A 16,399-nucleotide genomic window follows, 5' to 3' on the forward strand; every position below is an offset into this window, starting at 1 on the left:
TCAGCTTTCTTTGGAAGAAGAAAATCCTTTGAGTATTGAACTGTTTGTGACAGAGCTGGATCCCTGCCAGCGAACGTGACTTACACATTTGTCAAAACAGACATATTTTATCCAAACAGCTTCATCCTAAAAAAGTATTTGACTGATGGCTGCAGATTGCTGCAGTCTATTAAGACTTTCACCTTCGTAACAAGATTGTGGAAGAATCTCCATTTCTTTCTTTTTTTTTTTTTTTTTTTTTTTTTTTTATAGAGGCATGCTTTATTTATTTGTTTGCTGGTTTGTTTGTTTGTTTTTGTTTATACATGCACTGGGTACAGTCAGAAGCGCGGGAGGGTGAGAGAATTCACCAGAGCCAGAGCAGGGAGCAGAGCAGGCAGAAGGACCGAAGTACACTGCTGAGGGGAGCAGCGGGCGGCAGGAGAGGTCTGCGCGCCATGTGGGACCCTCCTCCGGTGGCCGGGGAGCAGCCAGGGATCGAACCGGCGCCGCAGAGGCCGCGGGCAGCTTCGCAACCCAGCGCTCAACCGCTGCGCCACCGGGGAGGCCCCTCCATTTCTTTCTTGCTACTTTGAAAGATCTTGGTTTCGGTTATTCTTCAGTTATACTGTGGTATGTCTAGATTTTGTTTCTTTTTATTTAACCTATTGGTTTTTGGTGAACTTTTTTAAATGGTATGTTGTATTGTTCATTATTGCTGGACAATTCTCAGCCATTGTCTCTTCTAATAGTGACTATGCTTTCTGGAATTCTGATTTTATATATAATGTACATGTATATATGCATATTCATGTATATGTGAATATATACATAGCATTGTCACATCTCTTCCACATTCTTGGCTTCTCATCTGTATTTTTTTTTTAAAGATTTATTTATTTTATTTATACAAGGACTGGGTACAGTCAGAAGCACGGAAAGGTAAGAGAATTCACCAGAGCCAGAGCTGGGAACAGAATAGGCAGACTGACGAAATACACTGCTGAGAGGAGCAGCGGGCATGGCAGGAGAGGTCTGTGCGCCATGTGGGACCCTTGCTGGCAGCCGGGGATCGAACCAGCGCTGCAGAGGCTGCGGGCAGCTTCGCAGCCCAACGCTCAACCTCTATGCCACCAGGGGAGGCCCTCATCTGTATTTTTCATGCTTTTGTTTCTCTAGTTGAGATCTGGATAATTTCTCCTGATCTGTCTTCCACTTCATGAATTCTTTAGGTATATCTAACTTGCTATTAAACCCATTTATTGATTTTTTATATTGGTTTTAGCATTTTTCAACTCTAGAAGTTGTATTTCATTCTTTTTCAGATAATCCACTGTCCTTTTTATTGTTCCCAATTTTTTGTTTTCAAGTTTGTTCTTTTAAACTTAATAAGCATTATTAATTTTGTTAACTGGTAATTCTTATACCTGAAATCTGCTTTTGCTGTTTAAAGTCACATTTTTTTTTCATCCTTATGTGCTTGATTATCTTTATTTCTTTATTTCATTATCCTTAAAAGGTGGGGGAAATTAACTGAGTCCTAGAATGAAGGTACTTTTGTTACAAAACAGGGGAAAGGATACCCCAAAACCCCCAAACCTGTCTGCTCTAAATAAGTTCTGCCATCCGCCACATCAAGACAAAACATATAAGACCTGTAATGGAAAGAAATTTTAATACAATTAGTATGCAACAAAGAAAATGGGAAGAAAATGGTTGCCAAATCAAGCATCTGAAGTTACCCATCCCCTTGTGGGTAAATGCCCAGCTAAACAGGGTTGGCTCAAAGCAGAACCTCTGAGGCTAAAGCCTGCTACAGTCTAAAGCACCTGCTGATGTGGACCATAGGAAGGGGGCAGAAGGGACCCAACATATCTGGAACTAAAGGCGCAAAATCAAGATAAAAGCTGCCATTGTTAACCTCCCCAAGGGTCTCACCCACATCTGTTTCAAGCAGTCCAGGACCAGGACCAAGAAGCAAGTGCGCTTCTTCATACATGTCTGTGCTCCATGTGCCTCCTCCAGATCTCCTTCTGACTCTCCGTCCTTCCTCCCTGCTTCTCCAGTCTCTTCTCCAACTTCTTCTCCCTGCTCAGCTCCACCCTTCCTTGGGTGGGCCAGAGAACCTGGAAACTTCCCTTTTCCTGGGGATCACCCTGTTACACTTTCACCCAGAGGGGGTCTGTGTTCACTTTGGCTAGACACCTAGAAGCACTACCGTTTGGCATCCACAGCTAGGGGTTCCCTAGGTGGTATGAATTTGTGTTGCAAACAAGCAAGAGGACTATATAATTACAACCTCCAGGGACTGTTTTTTGTTACTGGAGTTGGATAAGGCCTTTGAAACCTAAATTCAAGCTACTCCATTGCCTCTGACAAGAGAAGGCTGGTGTTGCCTTGCTTGTTTCCTGTTTGCTTTACTGGTTTTCCCTATTCTCTGACCTCTCACTGGAGTGCCCTTAGGCTCCATCTTTGTTCCTTTTCATTTCCTGCTCCAGCTGACTCTCTTGAAGCTCTTATGTAGTTCATGTCTTTAATTATTATACTGACAATTTTCAAATTTATATCTCCAGCCAGAGAGGCCTCTTTGAATATGATCTTCCTGCTCCATATCTCCGCTGGTAATTGTAATAGAGATTATAAACTTAACATCCCCAGAACAGAACTCCTAGCCTCTTCCACCTTCCGCTTCCTCTGCATCAGTTAATGACTATTATGCCTTTAGATTTGCCCCAGCCCAAATGCTCGGATTCATCCTTGACTCATTTCCCTCACACCCCATATCTTGTCAGGAAATCCTCTTGGCTCTAGCTGCTGATCTAGAATCTTATCACCTTCTCTGCCATCACCCTGGTCCAAGCCAACATCATCTGTCTCCTGAATTATTGCAGTTGCTTCCTAACTAGTCTTCCTCCTTCTGCCCTTGCTCCCCTCCAGGATATGCCTGTAAGTCAGATCACATCACTTATTTTTTTCGTAAAGATTTATTTATTTGTGCATACAAGAACTGGGGTACAGGCCAGAGGTGTTGGGGGTGAGAGGATTCACCAGAAACAGTGGGGAGTAGAACAGGTGGATCTACTGAAATAGACTGCTGAGGGGAGTAGAGGGCATGTCAAGAGAGGTCTGCTGCACCATGTGGGTAGCTCCCTGGCCGGGGATCGAACTCTTTTTGCAGCTGCTGCGGACAGCTTCCCAGGTTGCATCTTAACCCCTTGCATTACCAGGGAGGCCCAGATCACATGACTTCTCAGCACCTCCCAAGCTCCTCATCCTCCACCCTCACACACCTGCCCCATTCTTCTCCAGTCATCTCTGTACTTTCTCTTGTTGATCTCCTGTCATTTGGTTCTCTTTGGCCACAATCACCTTGTTCTTTAACCCTAAGTGGCAGTCCCCTTAGGGTCTTTGTGTTATCTTCCCTCTGACTTGAATCCTCTCGCAAAGATGCATTGTTCTTGGTGTTTGATCAGCTGAAGCCTAGGATAAGGTCTTCCCTAATTTCCCTGTTTAGAATTATATGCCTCCCCACCACTCTTTATCCACCCTTCTTCATTTTTCTTAATAATCATAAGATGGGTTTTCCCTGGTGGCACAGGCGATTGCGCGCAATGCTGTGAAGCTGTCCGCAGCCTCTGCAGTGCTGGTGTCTTCCCCGCCGGCCCCAGAGCAACCCACATGGTGCGGCAGACCTCTCCCGTGTTGCCCACTGCTCCCCTCAGCAGTGTATTTCAGTCTGCCTGCCTGTTATGTTCCCCGCTCTGTCTCTGGTGAATCCTGTCACCCTCCCGCACATCTGGCCTGTACCCCGGTTCTTGAATAAATAAATATATCTTTTAAAAAAATTTGTAAGTTAACTTTTAGATTGTACCATCCATTGTTCTAAGCATGTTCTACAACCCAGTGTGTTACTTTTAATCACATAATCCAGTATGTTACTTTTATTACTCCTCCCATTTTACTGATAAGAAAATCAAGGCACAGAAAGTTAAGTAATTTGGCCACAGTTGCACATACAACTAGTCATACAACTGGTGGCTGATTCAGGATTTAAACACAATCTAATTATAAGTCGGTGCTAGTGGTGCTCTATGCTGTGTTTCCATATGTAGTGCTTGTCACCCTCTATGAGATTACATAACATCCTTATTTTTGTTCTCTACCTGCCACCTCCACCCCCATCTATAAAATTAATTCCTCTAAATCAGCTGGAACAGAAGCATAAGAGGAATCCTTCAAGAAACTATTTTCAGGAGGGAGGGGGCCCAGTGGACAATAGTGGAGGACCGTGGGTGCTGTAGTGGGGGTGGGGGGTAGCTTATATCTGGAGAGGTGGGAACCTGTACCTCTGAATCATATACAGTGTTTTAAACTAATGTTATATCAACTAAAAGAAAGGAAGGACGGAAGAAATACTTTCCCAGGCCTAAAATTTAAATATAGTCTGATAGGAGATATTTATGTCTTTGTGTTGAAGGTCCCCAAGATCACCCCCAGATTGAGTGATTTGTTAGGAGGACTCATAGTTCTCAGTGTATAGTTGGATTCAGCCCTAAGATTTATTACAATGAAAGGATACAGAGCAAAACCAGCAAAGGAAAAAGGCACAAGATGAAGTCCAGAAGAAAAACAGGGGCAAACTTCCAAGAATCTTCTCCCAGTGAAAATCCGACAGGACACGATTAATTCCCCCACAGCAAGGGAGACAGCACAGTGAGTGACTACCCTGGAAGTTCATGAGGGAACTGCCAGTGCAAAGGGCTTTAAATGGAGACTGATCAGAGGGCACCGTCTGCCTGGCAATGCCAAAAGGCTGTACTCCCGGGAAGCAGGTGTTCAGCTTGCTTGTTTGCAAGTTCTAGGTAAAGAACCTCTCTTACCAGTTCTGGGAACTGTGGGAAGCCTTCCCTAATCTAAGCTTCCAGAAACCAGGCAGGGACCAAGCTTGTAAGCAGGGCTTTCAGTTGATAGCAGTAAGACTGTTGCATTAGCTCTTTCTGAACAAATTGTTGTGTTTTGTGTGTGTGTGTGTGTGTGTGTGTGTGTGTGTGTGTGTTTTAAGTGAGAACACAGAGGTTGGTCAACCAGAAAAAGGAAATGTTGGGATGTCAGTAACTGCAGTGTCCATTCTAGGGCTGTCCTGGAGCGGGAGTATCAGGCAAGGGTCCAAGATCATCTCTGTTGTGAGAGAGAAGGGCTCAGCAAGAAGCCATAGCTGAGGACTGCGCCTCAGTATCATTCAGTTTATTCCCTGTGTTTTGATTATAAGAAACTTCTCATTATTTAATTTTTTTATATGGCTATGATATTCACAATGTCACAAAACAAAAAAGTTCCAAAAGGCACAATGTGAAACCTCTTCATCCCTTCCAGTGCAGCTCACACAGTTACCACCTCCCTGCGTTGGCCCTGTTCTTCCTGTTTTAGTATACGTACTACATAGCCTCCCGCTGCAAGGCTGAGCCCCAGTTACTCTTCAGCCCCTTACTGATGACCATTTGGTGCTTTCCAGCCCTTTACTGATATCAACAGCGCTGCAAGGAGTAACTTTGAACTTGTTATTTCACAGATTTGAGAGTATGTCTGTAGGGTCACTTCCTTGTAGAATTGCTATGTTGCTGGAACAATGCATCTGAATTTAATAGACGCTTCCAAATTGTCATAAAAAGACTTTATACCAATTTATACTCCCACCACCCACGTAAGTGTTTAATTCTCCATATTCTTGCCAGCAATGTATATCCTCAAACTTTTGGGAATTTTACTAATCTGATAGGTCAGTAAGTGATATTTTAGCCTAGTTTTGATTTTATTCCTCTTATTATCAGTAAGGTCAACATCTTTTCATATGTTTGAGCCAGTTGTGCTCCCTATTCTGTGACTTCTGTATTTTCTTTGACTGATCTTTTTACCAGATTAGTGGACTTTCTCTTATGGTTTTGGAGAAACTCTTTTTATATTAAGGAGAGTAATCCTTTGTAATATGAGTGGCAAATATTTCCCCAATCCATCATCTGGATTTTGTTTTAGTTTACTTAGGCTGTATTTTATTATGCACAAACCTTTGATTTTGGCAACTGGGTTTATTAATCTTAGTTTAATTATAATAGGAAGATCTTGAGGGTTACAAAAACAACCTTTGTTTTCCGTACTTTCTTTCTGCACTTTCATTGTCTGATTTTTTACATTTAACTTTGCTTTATTTGGGACTTATCCTAGTGTATGACCTGAAGTGTGGAGCCAGCTTTTTCCCCCCTAGATGACTATTCAGTTTTTTCCACTAGTTTGAACTATATTCAAGTCTTATCTGTTTTGGCATCTAATTCTGAGCTCTTCATTAAGTTCCATTGATCTGCCTGTTATGCCAGAGCCACACATTTTAAACTACTGACAATTGAAATTACAATTTGTTTATCTGATGAGACCGATTCTTCCTCTGGCCTCTTCTGCCTCAGAGTCTTTCTGGCTAACCGTATTATTCCATATGACCTTTAGAATCACTTTGTTCAACTGCAAGAAAAAATCTGTGCCCTATTTCGTTGGTTTAAATTTAATAAATTAATGTGAAGACATCTTTAGAATTTACTCCAAGAACATGGTACATCTTTCCTTTTGTTCAAGTCTTCGTTTTTATCATTCAGCATTGTCTTTCAGTTATTTTTGTTTCTCTCGTTTCTCATTGATTTTATTCCTAGAAGTTTTATCTTTCTTGTTGCCTTACCAGTTTGTGATTTTACTTCCCATGCAGATCTATCTTTAGAGAAAGGATATCCTTCATCATGCAAAGAATATTCTGGCTTGTCAGTTTAATTGTCACTGTAAATTAGCACATTGACATCCTGGTTTTATATATCATTCTGTGTGAGCAGTTAATATGACTCACAGTGAGAGACGGATCTAATCGTCACATACCAGTAAGTTAGATCTTACAGCCTTTGAGTCTGAGAGCCAGACTCTCCACCTTAGAAAATTCACCTTTGTAAATATGTTGCCAGGTGGGGTGGCCTCTTGGTAGTCAACCAAATGACCTCTCTCTGTACTACTGCACCCACATCTATTCTTTACTTTAAAAATTAACAGTTTACTAGTCATTTTCACTATTTTAAGAAAGCCTATTATGAAATAGTAATTATATATGAATGACAAGTGTTGGCAGCTGTTGCTGGTGTTTCTGCATCTGCTTGCGAATAAAGGACCCAATCTATACGCTAATGATGTGCTTTGGGAAATTACTTAGTAACTGTCTTTGGTCAAGTCTTTAATGAAAATTTTAAATTCTTATATATTACAGAATTTCACAAACTTATTTGGACAGCCACTAGTCTGCTTGCTTTCTCCTACAGCATACCCAAAAGCTTTACAAGGTATGTCACTGTCTATTACATCTCGAGGTCGCAAATAAAAACTGTCTACATTTTGAATAATACTGTTCTTTCCACACACCCCCCCATAATAATCACATGTGAATGTATAGTGTTTAACGTGGCAGGTGTCAATCCGATAAAGACCCCAAAGTCTTCCCCACAACTAGACTTTTTAATGTGCTGCCATTTAGGCCTTGAGAGAATTCTTTAAAAAATGATCTGTCGTTCCTGAGGAATGAATGGGCGGTTTTGGCCCCTTGCTGTTGGGGAACTCATGATTTGCGAAATTTAAAATATATTTCCAGGCATTAGTTTTGGTGTGTTTGTCATCATCCACGTAACATAGGATTTCCTCTTTCTCTGGCTACATATTTAGGCATCTTTTAAGACCATAGATTTCTGGTCTAGAAAACTTCTCTGCCTCCGCCTCTGAGTTAGGGTAACCTTACTGGCATAACTGAAAGGATTCCTTTTATTCACATTTTTGGCTTTTTTTTTTTTTTTTTTTTTAATAAAAGAAGCTCAGTCTGCCAGAGAGACAAGTCAGTGTTTGGCTGCTTCTCAGAAGGCTGAGAAACGACAAGACTTTTTTGCCCCACATAATTTGTCCTTAATAAGCACACTTAACATTTATTCTAACTCCCAGTCATTACGCTAGGTAAAGTGCTAAACGAACCTTAATGCTGTTTTGGCAGTACTTGTCACTGTTTCACTATCTCCCTAACTGTGAATAGTGCTGATGTCTCTCTGTGGGAGATGGCATTTTACTGCTACTTCCCAGCCAGAAGCCCTGTCTGCTGACATAGTTTGACACAGGAAGTGATGGTCAGCATTTGAATGCCTGAGAGAAGCTGGAGACTTTTCACCGTTGTTTTAAGGTAAGTTCTGCTGTTTAACAGAGAAAAACATATGGAAATATTAAGTTCATGTATCCAAGAGACAGATTGCTAAGAGATAGAACTTACCTTCAAACAACGGTAAAAATTCTCCTGCTTTGAGGACTATGTGAACCTGTTTATTATCATTTCTGGAGAAAAGTAACCCCTTCCAGTTATTTGAGAGTATACTTTTGTTAACAATTTGTCTTGTCAAGATGCAATTTTGTTTAAAGGCATGTGGTCTGATGGGTTAATACCAAGGTTATTTGATCTGAAAAGGCTTTTTTTTGTATAAAGTAAAAACAGACTCTGGAGGCAGATTGAATTTAAATCCTGACTGAACCCCTCACTAACATGTGACCTTGAGAAGTTACTTAGCCATTCTTTTGTTTCTGTTTCTTTATCAAATGGAGATAATAATTGTACCTATCTCATTAAATAATCTGGGCACATAGTATGCATCTAAAATGTGCTATCATTACTATTAATATGCTTAGTTAAGTAATCTATGTCTTTAATGTAGTTTGGTCCAGTGTCCTGTCTTTTGTGCTATGAAGCTTGACCTCTAATCCCTTAAATAAGCCCTGTCTGGACACAAAACTCACACAGATACTAAAAGTATTTAGAATGTTAAATTAGGTTCCATGCCCCGCTGGTATCTAAAACCTACAGTTCTCTTAACGGAGAGTTGCTTCATTCACTCAACATTTACTTACCAGGCTCTGTGCTAGGCCCTGGAGAACAATGAGCAAGCACAGTGCTGCTTCTCACAGAATCAAATGTCCAGTGGGGGATAGACACTGTAGGTGTTGTGAGTGTTTCATGGGCAAAAGCTCATGGAACATGCAAGAGGAGCTCCTAACCAGCACTCCAGGGGGAAGAAAGTAGATGAGATGATGTGGAAAGTGGAGTTGAAAGACTCCACTTTATATAGAATGAGATGGTGTGTCATTATGTGTCCTGGCAGCCCAGTTCCTAAGGGGGGTGTGTGTGGCGGGGGGAGCTTCTGCACCCCCATAAACAATTCTCAGACACCAACTGGGTGTCCAGAAATTCAGTCCTGACACTATCTACCCAGTGTCAGCCTGCACGGATTGAGGGCTCAGTCTCCCAGGTCCACCCTCCACTTCAGATGCTGGCTACAAGCCGCCGGCACGACCATGGCCAACCAACTATGGAGTAGAGACCCCTCGACTTCTCCCCAGGCTTCAGGTGCCCATCACAAACCCAGGTTACCATCCGTGCTTCGGATTGGCTGGCTCTAAATCAGCACTTACCATGACACTCTTCACGTCTGATTAATTTGTTGGAATGACACACAGAGCTCAGGAACATACAGATGGAAGAGATGAAAGAGCAAGGTGTGGAACTTCCATGCAACCCATTTTCCCAAAAATCTTTACTTATTCACCAACCTGTAAGCTCTCTTGAGTCCCTCCTTTGGGGCTTTTGTGGGGCTTCATTCCTTATACATTCATTGGCTATTGGCTTTTAAACTCCACTTCTGGCTCCTCTCCAATGCTAGGAAGTCAGAGGGCAGAACTGAAAGTCTTAACCCTTAATTCGCAAGATTTGGTACCCCGGTAACCAGCCCCCCATTTTCAGGTGTTTTTCCTAACGTTACCTTGATTAAAGTAACAAAAATCACCTTTAACACGCTACATTGAAAAAATTCAAGACTTTGGGGGGAGATATGAGACAGGAGCTGTGAAGGTCAGATACATAGGAGAAATATATGTTTGGTTATCAGAATAAGAAAATACATATTTCTTATAAGTCACAATCTTGCAGGTGGGGATGGGAATGGGAAGTGGTTGAGCAAAAGTGTTTTTGCAGAGAAGTAGCATGTGAACCCTCGGGTAAGGGAATTTATGGAATATGTATTGAAATTATAGTATTGAATAGCTTCTTCTAGCTAGAGGGTAAGCTTGGAATTAGGTGACTGAATTATGAGAAGTCTTTCAAGACATGTCAAAAGATTTAAATGGAGAGCAGTGGGGGTGCCAGCAGGAGATTTTTAACAGAGGAGTGGCATGAAAGAGCATTAAGTCCACCCACAAGGAATGAACTGGAGAGGAGCATTGATGAAAACAAGGAGGTAGTGCTGGCGGAAGCAGGGACAGTGGCTGAGTGAGTGTCTTCAGAAGACACTAAGCGCTGAAGGCCAAGCGGACTTGATGATGGTCTGGGCGTGCACGAATAGGGGAGAAAAGGAGTCGCACTTCCAGGTTTCTAGCCGAGGTGCTGAGAGAAACGATGATTGTGGAGGAGCAGCAGATCCATAAACACACGCACACGGGGAAAGCATTGTGCTTTCATTTGTTGAAATGTTGAGTTTGAGGTGTTAGGTTGAATAGAGTCAACTAGAGCAACTCTGTCCAATAGAAATATAATGGGAGTCAAAAAAAAAAAAAGAAATATAATGGGAGTCACATAGGTAATTTTAAATTTTCAAGTAGCTACATTTGGAAAAATAAAGAAGAAAGAAACAGGTGAATTCCGTGTTGCAATATATCTTTTTGTACAGAGGCTGAAGTCTCACATCTGTTTTAGACTTTGCAGGGAGCCTCTCTTCGGACTGGTCACATTTGAAGTGTCCATTAGCTGCCGTAGGCTGCGAGTCAGGTGTAAGGAGCCCAGCCTAGATGGCCATTGTGATAACTGCAATTATGGGAGTAGGTGAGATCAGCAATATGTGAGCCAAAAAAAAGGAAAACAGTGATATTTAAGGCCTAGACAGAGCACACTAAACTACCAAAGGAATATGAAAAAGGTGGGCAATTCGAGCTCGTGTCTGGGAGTGCGCTCATGAACTGTCCACCATTTGTCTTGTATATGGGTGGAATTTGTTGGGAGGGAAAAGATAAAGGAATATGTTAATTTCATTTCTCATGTTTATGAGACTCTCTCTCTTTAATTTTGTTCAACAGAAAATAATGTGCCTGAGATATGTTTTTGTAGTTCCATGCAGAATCTGCTTTGTGGAATTATGATTTAGTGACGTAGCTTCAATTTAATACGGCAGTATTCCTCAGACTCATCTCTTATCTTTCGTAAAATTGTTGTCTCTCTATAACATGTTTGTTATTACAGATCAATCTCAGCGGGGTAGCCTCTTCACTCTCTTTTTGAACAATCCTCTAATGGCCTTCCTGTTTGTCTCTGGATTGTCAAGCATGCGTAGAGGCCTGTGGGAAAAGTGTCAAGAATATCTTCGAAAAATCAACCGCGATATCGCCCAGCTACTGACCCATTCACGTTCAATAGGTACCCTGCTAATCTAACTGCACATTTACCAGAAAGTACTAGAATGGTTTAAAATTGTTAAAATTTTTTTTCAAGTATTTTCCCCAGGCAGGAAAATTGAGAAGGTTTTCCTAAAGTTTCCTTCCCCTTTTCTCCCGCTTAAACATCCTTTCACTGTCACCTCTCTCCTCTTGCAGATCAGGCATTTCTCCAGTTTTTTGGAGATGAATTTCTTCGCTTGCTTCTCACAAGATTTATCTTTTGTTCAGCCACCATGAGGATGCACAAGATTTTTCGGGTAGGCAAAGAATATTAAAAACCAACTGTACATTTTAGATACTTAATCATCATGTGTTGTATTTATCTGTTTTTTAAAGTAGGTCCAAAAGAGTATTTACACAATAATAGTTCTGAAGATGAGCAATATGAGGCATTTCTAGGTACCTACTACACAGTTTAAGAAGTAGAACATTTTCATGACCTTGGAGGCCCTTGGGGGGTTCTTCCTGATCACTGTCTCCTTCAGTGAAACTAAAATCCTGAATTTTATCATCTTTCAGTTTTCTCTATAGTTTTGCCATGTTATTTGTTTTCCTATACATCATATTGATGAATCGATACTCTGTGTATTTATCTCCACCCTTTTCCCCACTTACTACTATTATATTCCTCAGATTGAGCCATGTTCATGACTGATTGTAACTCTCATTCATTCATTTTCACCGTTGTATATGATTCCATTTTTGTTTCTTGCTTAGAAACAAATGGAGCTACATTGGGAATGCATTGCTAGGCAGTTTCTTTTTTGTGCAAACACTGTAGGGTGTGATGATGTCAACCTCGGTGGTATACCCTGCTGGCTTCATGGTCCAGCCTATTGGCACTATGATTGTATGTATGGTCTGTCTTTAGCGGAAATGTGAAGTGATAACACAACTGTCTATCACAAATTGCTCATCCGTTCTACTGATAATGGATATTAGGTTAGATCCAGTTTTTTATTATTATAAAAATGATGCCACTGTAAAATTTTCTGTTGGTTTCCTGGTACATATATTTAAAGAGTTGCTCTGTGAAAGAGACCTAGTAGTAGAATGTGAGGTCAGAGGGTTTAGGCCTATTCATTTTTACTAAGTAATGCTAAATTGTTTTGCAAAGTGATATCAGTTTACATACACACTAGCAGTGTAGAAGAGTGGCCGTTGCTCTTGCGGTCATACTTTATATTTTATATGAATCTGGTCAGTGCAAAGTAATAGTTCATTGTGATTTTAATCTTCATTTCCTGTGTTCCTATTAAACACAACTTTTCATATGTGCTTTTTTTGGTGTTCTTTGTGAAGAGTGTATTCAAGTTTATGTGTTTTACACTAATGTAGTTTGTTTCTTTCTGTGTTTTCTTCTATGTACACAATTCATTGAGATCTAAAATTTTTTAAATTATATTTTTATAGAATGAAAATCAGACTTTTCATTCTATAAGAAATGTTTAAAAATATCCCTGAATGTTTTTACAAGTTGGTTGCAAGTCTGTTCTAGTTTTAAAATATGAAATTTTTCCATTCTATCATTATAAATTTAAAATGTGAACTTGTTATACAGTGAATACCATTGTATACACTAGCTAGTTGCTGCACGTAACACTGTGGTGTATTTGTCTTCTCATGTATTTCTCCATTCCTCTTTCCATTCACTGCTTCATCTCATTTTTTTAATTTACTTTGAAGTTAATTGTGGCCATCAATAGACTTTATCCCCTTAGCACTTTATCATGCATATAAGTAACTAGAATTTTATGTCTTTTTCTTGTATACACTCTATATTCAGCAAAATACACAAAACTGAAGTTTTACCATTAACAGGTTTTATCAAATAAATACACCTGTGTAAGTCAAGCCCATCAAGTTGTACTACACAGCATTATGAATTATGAATTCAATTTCAAAGTCTATTCATGTTACCTATTTCTTCTTACTTGTGGTCAGCTGTGTCTTACAGTACATCTGTACAATTCATTGTTTATATTCTTCCATTATTCTTTTAATCTTCTGTATGCTCTCAGTTGATCTTCATGCCTCATATTAGAATACATGTCTTGCCTTTTTATTCTTTTTCAGTCTTGCTATTGGTTTATTAGTTTTTATGATCTTTCCAAATAAGCATCTTTTGCTTTCATTCATTCGTTTACTACTTGTCTCTTTTCTATTTATTCCTACTCGTACCTTATTACTTCTTTTTAATTACTTTGATTTTAATTTGAAGCACTGCTATAATTGTATGCTTTTGACACTTGTTGACTGAGATTTGTTTTATGACCTAACATATGAGATATCTTGGTGACAGTTCTGTCTACACTGGGCCAGAATGTGTATCCTGCTATTATTGGGTGGAGTTATGTATGAACTTCAATTTGTACATTTGTACAATTTGATATTGAACTATTGTAAATGATGTTGTTCAAGTCTTGTATAATCCTGATTTTCTGTACACTTGTTCTATCCCTGACAAAAGAGTATCTAAACTCCTTTTCATAATTCTGAGTTGGTAGTTTGTCATTTCTGTGTGTATATGTGCATATGTACATTTTGAAGCTGTTAGTGGGTCATATATGCTTAGGGTTATCATGTCTTCTTATTGTACCCAGTCATTACTGCAAAAAGACAGTCTTTACACACGGCAGTATTTCTGGGATCTCTAAACTTGTTTATTCAATGTTATTATAGCTATTATCTGGTTTTCTTCTGGTTTGTGTTTATATGGCTAATCTTTCTTCATTCTTTTAATCTATGTCTGCCTTCAGAGTAGATTTCTTTCAAACATTAGTTAGGGCCTTCCTGGTGGCGCAGGCGGTTGAATGCAGCGCTGTGAATCTGTCCGCAGCCTCTGCAGTGCTGGTTGGATCCCCGCCGGCCTCAGAGCAACCCACATGGTGAGCAGACCTCTCCTGTATTGCCCGCTGCTCTCCTCAGCAGTGTATTTCGTCAGTCTGCCTGTTCTGTTCCCCGCTCTGCCTCTGGTGAATCCTCTCACCCTCCCGCGCATCTGGCCTATACCCCAGTTCTTGTATAAATAAAAATAAATCTTAAAATAAATAAATAAAACATTAGTTAGGTTTTACACTTTTTATCTAAGTTGACCATCCATCTCTACCTTTTCCATTTTAAGTTTTCAACTACATTTAATTACATTTATATTTAATGCAATTTTCAATATAGTTTGATTTGAGTATGCCATTAGTTATTTTGTCTTGACTGTGTTTGTCCCCTTTTTTCTTTCTTTCCTGTCTTCATCTTCATTTGAATTAATTCAAGTGTTGTTTAGAATTTTATTTTAACAACACTATTGATTTATGATCTATCTTTTGTTTTACTGTTTAGAAGCACTTCACATTTTATATAATTATTTTACAACCATATACTTTCATTTTTTCATACCCATACTCCACACTGTTATCATCATACCTCTGACTTTTACATATAGTATATACTACATGATCCTTTGTGGCTATAATAGCATTAAACAGTTGAATATCTTTTTTCAGAAATTTTAATGAGGAAATAACTTAAGCATCTGAAACACTAATTCTGAAACACTATTTCTTTGTGTAAATTATTTTCCATCTGGTATCATTTTTCTTACTTCAGAATTTCATTTTCATTTTTTTTTTGAAGATTTATTTATTTATGCATATAAGAAGTGGGGTACAGGCCAGATGCACGGGAGGGTGAGAGGATTCACCAGAGACAGAGTGGGGAACGAAACAGGCAGACTGACGAAATACACTGTTGAGCGGAGCAACAGGCGAGACAGGAGAGGTCTGCTTTGTGATGTGGGATTCTTGCCCGCCAACCAGGATCTAACCCGCGCTGCAGAGGCTGCTGACAGCTTCACAGTACAGCGTTCAACCACCTGCACCACCAGGGAGGCCCCCTTTTCATTTCTTATAATGCAAATCTGGTGGTGACAAATTCTCTCATTATGTATTTATGAGAAAGTTTAATTTCACTGATTTTTTTTGAACCATAGTTATTTAGAAATGTATTGTTACCTATCTAAATACTTGAGAATTTTCAAGATTTCCTTATTTTTTTTTTTTTTAAATAGAGGCATGTTTATTTATTTGTTTGTTTGTTTTGTTTATACAAGCACTGGGTACAGTCAGAAGCGCGGGAGGGTGAGAGAATTCACCAGAGCCAGAGCGGGGAGCAGAGCAGGCAGAAGGACCGAAGTACACTGCTGAGGGGAGCAGCGGGCGGCAGGAGAGGTCTGCACGCCATGTGGGACCCTCCTCCGGTGGTAGGGGAGCAGTCGGGGATCGAACCGGCGCCGCAGTGCGCCACCGGGGAGGCCCCAAGATTTCCTTATTGATTTCTAATTTAATTCCTTTGTGGTCAAATAATATACTTAGTAGGGTTGAGTTCTTTTAACTTTGTTATGGTAAATATTTTATGGATACTTCCTGAATGTATATGGTGCTTCTGGGTGAAGCACTCTGTAAAGGTTTGTGAGATCACTTTGGTTTATAGTATTGGTCAGATTCTTTATATCGTTACTAATTTTCTTTACAAAGTTTTTTTTTTTTTAATTTTTTTTAAAGTAGACGCATGAGTTTTATTTATTTATTTTAAGATTTATTTATTATTTATTTATACAAGCACTGGGTAAAGTCAGAAGCGTGGGAGGGTGAGAGAATTCACCAGAGCCAGAGCGGGGAGCAGAACAGGCAGAGTGACAAAGTACATTGCTGAGGGGAGCAGCGGGTGGCAGGAGAGGTCTGCGTGCCATGTGGGACCCTCCTCCAGTGGCCGGGGAGCAGCCGGGGATTGAGCCGGCGCTGTAGAGGCTGCAGGCAGCTTCGCAACCCAGTGCTCAACCGCTGCGCCACCGGGGAGGCCCTCGTTACTAATTTTCTAAATGCTTGTTCTATTACTT

The 16,399-nt window shown here is 40.1% G+C and overlaps 1 protein-coding gene across 1 annotated transcript in view; it reads left to right on the forward strand.

Annotated features, from left to right (window-relative positions):
- The window catches only part of SCAI (suppressor of cancer cell invasion), a 123,707-nt gene that overhangs the window by 104,016 nt on the left and 3,292 nt on the right, over positions 1–16,399 (forward strand). The window contains exons 15-17 of the mRNA XM_037491844.1: positions 7,271–7,343; positions 11,315–11,488; positions 11,665–11,765. Of these exons, the coding sequence (XP_037347741.1) occupies positions 7,271–7,343; positions 11,315–11,488; positions 11,665–11,765 (348 nt within the window). The remainder of the gene's footprint in view (positions 1–7,270; positions 7,344–11,314; positions 11,489–11,664; positions 11,766–16,399) is intronic.

Source organism: Talpa occidentalis, unplaced genomic scaffold (assembly GCF_014898055.3).
Source record: "Talpa occidentalis isolate TD23 unplaced genomic scaffold, MPIMG_talOcc4v2.1 talOcc4.7, whole genome shotgun sequence".
Taxonomy (NCBI): Eukaryota; Metazoa; Chordata; class Mammalia; order Eulipotyphla; family Talpidae; genus Talpa; species Talpa occidentalis.